The 7,245-nt window shown below is 41.2% G+C and overlaps 1 protein-coding gene across 1 annotated transcript in view; it reads left to right on the forward strand.

Moving 5' to 3' along the window:
- TEK (TEK receptor tyrosine kinase) overlaps nucleotides 1-5,408 on the forward strand; it is a 73,930-nt gene extending 68,522 nt beyond the window's left edge. Inside the window, exons 20-23 of the mRNA XM_019555227.1 lie at nucleotides 1,247-1,287; nucleotides 2,529-2,625; nucleotides 4,004-4,103; nucleotides 4,195-5,408. Coding sequence (XP_019410772.1) covers nucleotides 1,247-1,287; nucleotides 2,529-2,625; nucleotides 4,004-4,103; nucleotides 4,195-4,269 — 313 coding nt within the window. The 3' untranslated portion in view covers nucleotides 4,270-5,408. The remainder of the gene's footprint in view (nucleotides 1-1,246; nucleotides 1,288-2,528; nucleotides 2,626-4,003; nucleotides 4,104-4,194) is intronic.
- The last annotated feature ends 1,837 nt before the right edge of the window (nucleotides 5,409-7,245 follow it).

Genomic DNA, 7,245 nt, shown 5'->3' on the forward strand with positions numbered 1-7,245 from the left:
TTCTGAATAACCTGAAAAAGGTATCCCTCAGGGTATGATAAATTGATCTGACCAAGGATCATGGCCTTGATGTAACAAAGCACACACCTAGCTGTAAGCGCTCTACTAGTTTCATTGAAGTCAATAGGACTCCGTATGAGCTTTAAAGGCACACCCACGCTTACGTTCTTTACGGGATCAGAGTTCCTGGGGCAAAAGGAGAAGGTAATGTTAGAAGACATGACTTACTGAGATGTTAATATATAGATGATAGGGTCCATTTCCTATGCAACTGCTGTGGTGTTTAATTATTTCCCAAATAATTTCTTTTAAGCTCGTATTTGTAAATCTTTAAATGAAGAGGAAAAAAGGAAGCATGAGATAAATCACCTTTGAATAACAATTTTCTTTGGCGTCAGATAAATGAAATAAGAGAACATAAGTGAAATTAAAAAACCCTGAAAACATTAAGGGGACCCTTTAAAAGGCCATTTTTTTCCCTACATGAATAGTTGGAGTGAAGTCAGTGGGTTTGGTTCTGTCCTCATGTACATGGTTGTAAGCTAGGAGTGACTCTAAAGGTAGTAAAGCCATTGTGGATTTCTCTTAGTGTAACAGAGCAGGATTTGGGACCAGAGAACTTTATAAATGATTAACACGATCAGAATTCACCAACAACTTTGGCCAAAGGAAAAAAAGCAAAAACCAGGGGAGAGGGGAGTCCTAAGCAATCTGAGGTGTTTAAAAGAATTCAGAATTAGAGTTCATTAACAAGAAGGAACAAAATGGGCGATTCTCTGGAAGACTGAAGAGAAACTAGGCACTTTGGATTTGAATTTGTCTCTGGCTTCTAGCAATGGAAACCTAGAGTAATTATACTGACCTCAGCAACACTGCCCTGCATTTACACCATAAAATTGTAAGAATTTGGTGCCTGCACAAAGCGAGGAAAAAAAAAGGATGGAGTTTACAAACTGGACCTTTGGATAGCATACACTACACTACAGTCAGTATTGTTTACACCAATTTAGGCCTGCTGAGAATCCAGCCCCTTATGTTAGAAAGTCCCAGTTCCTGCTATTAAACAGCAAGATATGTGCAAATAATGAAAAGAACTAATCACATCTTGTGTTCTTTGTGTATTCTCAAATGTGTCATTGACATTTTATGTTTGAAAATATAATTATACTTAAATTATGTTTTTAATAACAAACCTGCTCATTGTTCCTGTTGAGCTCTGAACACTTTTCCTTCCTCCCTGTTGTAGGTGGTCATATGGTGTCCTACTATGGGAAATTGTTAGCTTAGGTAAGTATTGATTTTTACCAGCATACAAATAAATCAGCTTAGACAAAGCTGGGAGAGAATATTTGAATATTTTCTTGGCTCTCAGCTGTGGACTTAGTCCACTACGCAGTTCCTCTTATTCAAACATTTTCCAATGTTTTCTTTTAATTCATTAGCTAATCATGGTACCCTTATAAAACAGTCACAGTCACATTTCCAAGTCCTGTGCATGCCCCATGTTACCAAAAAAAAAGATGTGATATTTTCACTTTCAAACATTAAAGAATTTAAAATAACCATTTATTTTTAAATAACACACTTTTAAAAAGTAAATCAATTTGGAATGTAAAAAAAAAAAAAGTATATCATGTGACTTAGGGCATGATCAAAATGCCTTTGCAGCTGATGGGCAGTATTCTATGCTGCATGGGCTTTAGATCAGACTCTTTGAAGAAATAAAGAAAACTGTTACAGTTTAAGAAGTGTTACATTTTACATTTTAAAGAGGGTTTTTTTTTAGAGTTTGCTGTATTCCAATTTAAGCGTCCTTTCATCTTTTCTACAAATTTTAATGGGCGGCTGCTAAAATTATTATTCAAATAATATTAAAGCCTGATTCCATAAATACTAAGTGCTTACAGGGACCCACTGTGAATGGTCACACTGGCTCCCTCTCTCAGGTGTGTTTGTTGGTGTGCCCTCAGTGCCAATCTAAGGCCACCATGTTGCCTCATTTCCACGATTTGAAATGGAGGGACTGAAAAAAAAGAGGGTAGAAGAGTGCTCAGGGCAGTCCTACTAAGTGTGGCACTAGGTATGTTTTAACAGGGCACAAATAATAAATGAAATAGTTTTTATTTAGTATGGTTACTCAGTGCATTTTTCTTTCTGAGCTGGGATAATCAGCATTACCTGTCCTCATCAGATATTGCATGTTGTGCTTCTCAGGACCCTGGCAGACATGCAAGTAAAGGTGTGATGGAATCTGATGCACAATCTCCACAATCACGCTTCCTGCCATGTCTCATGTGCATGGAGGGAGTCTCAGCCTGGCCACATGCTCAATTAATGGCATGATAGGAACCAGCCACAAAGTTATTACACATTTTTTGACACATGACTAGTAACAACTTAAGATATGATGAACTGTTTAATCATGTCTTAGGTGTAATGTATGCCAGGGGCCTGGGTCACAAGTTTCTTTCCTTCATGACAGCACAAGAAGAATTTGCTTAGCACAGTATTAAAATTGTATGTTTCAGGTGGAACACCATACTGTGGAATGACATGTGCTGAACTGTATGAGAAATTGCCACAAGGGTACAGACTGGAAAAGCCTCTCAATTGTGATGATGAAGTGTAAGTAAACAATCTCATGTAACCTTTTAGGCTGCCTACCACGGGTGACTGGTGCCTTCTGACTCGGGGGGAGGGGGGTGGGGTGTACCAGCAGCCGATCACCAGCTGGGGGGAGTCCCTCAGCGCCCGATCGCCAGTCTCAGAAGCACCACTGGCAAAACCAGACGTGCCGCTGGTGCTTCACAGGGGGCACTGGCTGGCACTCCCCACTCCCCGGCTGGTGGGGTCCAAACTCGGGGGGGCATGTGCCCCACCCCCGTGCCCCCCTCTATGCATTGCCTATGATGCCTACAGATGTTTAGGCACCCTAACTCATGGTGCTTCATATAAAGCACCATAAGTTAGAGCTTGCCCCCACCCCCCCACAACCAAACAGGTGTTGCCTGTTGGGTCGGGGGAGATTGAGCCTGCCTGCACTGGCCCTGGCCAACAGGTGTGGGTGCTCCTTGGAGGCTGCCAAATTGGAGGTGGGGAGGGTGGGATGGAGCCCAGTTGCCTCATGCCCCCCCACACACTATGACAGCTTGAGTGGATATTGAGGGGGGAGCCAGCCCAGGCCTGTGAGGCAAGAGCTGTTCCAACCTGGCTCAGCATGCTGTGGTCCTAGGCACATGTGCTAACAGTGCAGGTGAGGGCAATAAACTCCAGAGTGTTTATTGCTTCATATTATTATGCATGTGAAGACAATGGTAACTACTGAGGCCTTTTTCATATCATAAGTACAGATGATTGGAAAATTGTAGTGACACTTCCCCACCGCCTCCATTTTGCAAAGAACTTAAGTTTTCCAAAACAGATTCCATTTCAGATAGAGATCAGCCATTTGAAATTTAAGCCCAAATAGAAAAGTTCCTGAAAGTTGACTGAGTAAAATAAGGAAAGCTTTAATTTAAATGGGTCTATAGCAGAAATGAGTAATGCTGGTGCCCAGTGTAATTGTTACCACAGTGACTGAAGAGATCAGTGGAACAGATATATGCCACACAACCAATCGAACCTAACAGAAGTCTTGGGTGTAGAGCTTCTGCAGTAACCGTTATGTCATTTTCCTCCTGGCCTCTGGTACAGAGGACACGTTCTACATGGGGCCAGGAAGTTCCCACACTCTCCTGATCTTTGGATCTTAGTTGCTTTTTTTGTGTATAAAGGTCTTGTATTTGGCTACTTCTCTTTCACTTCAAAATTGAGCTTTAATTTCCATGTTAGGTATTTGGGGGTCAGCATTTCAAAGAAGCCTAAAGGACTTAAAAGCCTTAGTTTACTTTGGAAATCCCAGCCTGCAACTATACGATATTTATTCTATTTTTAAGCTAAAACCCTCATTCACTGTTCTGAGAGAGAGCTTCCAAGTCATAATGGGTTTGCACCTGACTTTTAGGTATGACCTAATGAGACAATGTTGGCGGGAGAAAACATACGAAAGGCCATCCTTCGCTCAGATATTGGTGTCCCTGAACAGGATGTTAGAAGAACGAAAGGTAATAATGTACCACTGGATAATTTCTCTACAGCTTGAGGAACTTAAGAAACATGCATTCCATTCTACCTTAACCTCTCTTATTGTTTCAGACCTATGTGAATACAACCCTGTATGAGAAGTTTACCTATGCAGGCATCGATTGCTCTGCTGAAGAAGCTGCGTAAGACAGAAAATCTTCATGTAATGATTATCTATTAAACAAAATTCAAAACCAACAGGAGTCTAGAATTATGATGTGCCATGTAGAATTGTGTATAGCTCTCTCTGTATAATACCTGTAGTTGTTTAACTACAGCTACCAATGTGCATATCTTCCAGGCAATTCAGCCTCCATAGACTGTAGGAGTGTATATACTATTTGACTAGAAATGAACTCGAGTAATGAACTCTGATGTTTCATCCACAATGGTTTTTTGGGAAATGTGATCAATTCTGTATGTTGCTCGTTGGCCACAATTATTGTAATGCATTGTGCATTGCCTCCTAATTTTTTTATATGTGCCAAGTTAATAATAAGAATTTCGGTATCTCATAACAAGTGTTATCCAAACTGTATTGTGCTTCAAACAGAAATGCTTTATGTTTGGTACCAGTGATAAAACAGTTGCTTGCCTACACAGAACAGCTCTTATCAGTAGCAATTTCTGAAGATAATTAGTTATTATAACTGCTCTTTGAAACCGGCAGTAAAAGTGAGCTATGAAAATAATTTGTTACTACAATTTTTGGACTAACTGATGCCTGTGAGAAGAACGTAAATGCTGTTTGTTCTTTTGTTAAGTTTAACAGTCAATTTCTGTATTAAAATATCAGTGTTTGTTTAACTTGAAAGTATATATATTAAAGAGTATGTTGCTATTTTGGGAAGAAAGATGGCATTTATGGAGATTCATAAACATGTTAAACAGTGCAGAACACATTTGTCTGGATAGAAAACTTCTTCATTTTCCATTTGAGTTTAATAATGTAATGTATAGGTATAGATTACTTTTTGATTATAAACAGGTAAGGTTTACTTACTTGCTTGTCCCTTCCCTGTCCTTTATGGGAAAGGATATAATTTGCTGTGTGGCTTTTAACACATACTATACGAACTTGTACCAGTTTTTCTTCAATGGTTTTATGTAAAGGTTTTCAAATCAAGACAATGATCAGCTAGTGTACGTAATGCTCAGGAAGGCAGGAATATTTTGCTCTTCAACAAAGCAACTTTGAGAGGTTGTGCTGACAACTGAATATACTAAATAGGCTCTCAAATAAATAGATGACTGACAGTAAAGAAAGAAAGAAAAGGCAAGCTACCGTATAGTGTCGGTGACAACATTGTTATCAATAGTTGTACGAGAAATGTAAATGTCAATACTTTTAAGAATATGGGAGATAAACTATTGGTATTTACGTGACATGTATTTTTTGTACTGTACATAAAGGTCCTGCTAAGAGCAGCTCTTCATTGTGTTAGGGAGTTTACAGACAAATAGCAAGAGAAAGCTCTATCCCCAGGAGCTTACTAACTAACTGGAACATACAGACCAAGGGTTTGTAAGTCTGCACTGTAGTCAAAGCTATGACTACACCTCATGTAGAGTGGAGGCATAAAGATGAGAGTAACAAACTTACAGTGGAAGCCTGCAGCAGATCTAGCAAAATGAGCCCAAATCTCCTGAGGCCAATAATAGTACTATACAGAAAAGACCATTACCATGACCTGATCAACAGACCAGTGACAGAGCACATGGATAGCAATGGGAAGTCCCTCAAAGTCACCTTTTGAGCTTGTGCACCAAAGAAGGCAAGACTGAGATGTCTATGGAGCCAGGAGGAGTTCCCAGAAGCAAGTCCAGGGTGGGATGACATATTCATGGGGGCCTGGTACCTACAGCACCTGCTGGCATGTTCCTTTTTTTCCCTTTAAGCAAAGTCTGTTGACTTTTAAAATGCCAACTATGCTAGCCTATTTCCCTTAAATGTGACAATATGGCCTTTGTTGCCTCTTAGGCTTAGATGGCCATTGACTCCCCACACCTCTGGTCTACCCTTTCCAGATGGAGTGGCCTGAGGGGAAGCAAGGGCATGTGACTGGAGAAGCAGCAGCAAATCCAATGACCTCCTGCCATGAAAATGACTCAAACCCTTTGCTCCCAAGTACACAACTAGGCCACCAGATTACAAGGGCATACCCAGCCAGTTCAAGCAATACTACTAGGCCTGGAAGTCAGGAGGCCAGAAACAGAGCAACAGCAAATAGCCCAGACTGTGGTCTAGTGGTCTGGCCCTTCACCTCACAGCTCCATGTCCAACAGTCCATTTTTCTGCCTCAGTGCTGTTTTGCTAATGTCTATGTAAGGTAAAAGACACATTTTGCTACTGTTTCATATCTGGGTCTTCCCATGCTTACATAACAATGAACTTGTAGGGAGGATTTGAACTCAGTACTTTAGCATTCAAGGATCCACCAGGTTATCACCCACAGAGACTTTTCCACGCTCCTCTTGCTGCTCTGCTACCATGCAGGTAGGCACACTAGATATGCAGAAAAGAGACAGGCAGCAAAGGCCGTTACCTCCATGGTCCAGCAGGCAAGCTCTTGGCTTGAAAAGCAAGGTGCTGACTGCTGCCTTGAGGCTTTTGTTGTTGCTCGTGCCAATTGTCCAGAGGTCCCTTCCCATTCTCCATTTCCACAATTCCCTGGAGGTGTAGCAGCTGCTAGTTTGTCTCTCTGTTGAACTGATTTACACAGAGGGCAACTTCAACAGTCAGGAACCCCTCTTGAATTCATAGCCTGCTGGCTACAATACCTGCTTCCAGCACAGGAACAGTGCATATTTAAACCTAAGTCCAATGCAAATGACTCCATATGCATTGAGCTATTGGCTATAATGCAAAGGGAAGATGGCCTTCATCCCCTCCTCCCTTAAAGTGAAAAGGCTTACCTGTGCTTAAAAGGAGGGGCAGGTTCCATGGCTGAGGATACCAAGCAGAGGAAGATGCCTCTCTCCAGCCCAGACTTGAGCATTTGATTACCTTTGGATCATGGGGTGGTGGGGACAGAAGACAGTGTTAGATCCCATCATGCAACTTGAATCCCAGAGGAGTAACATAACTTTTGTTGCCCTGAGCAAACCTTTGGTGTGGAGGGA

Source organism: Crocodylus porosus, unplaced genomic scaffold (genome assembly GCF_001723895.1).
Source record: "Crocodylus porosus isolate Cpor-Errol unplaced genomic scaffold, CroPor_comp1, whole genome shotgun sequence".
Lineage (NCBI taxonomy): Eukaryota > Metazoa > Chordata > Crocodylia > Crocodylidae > Crocodylus > Crocodylus porosus.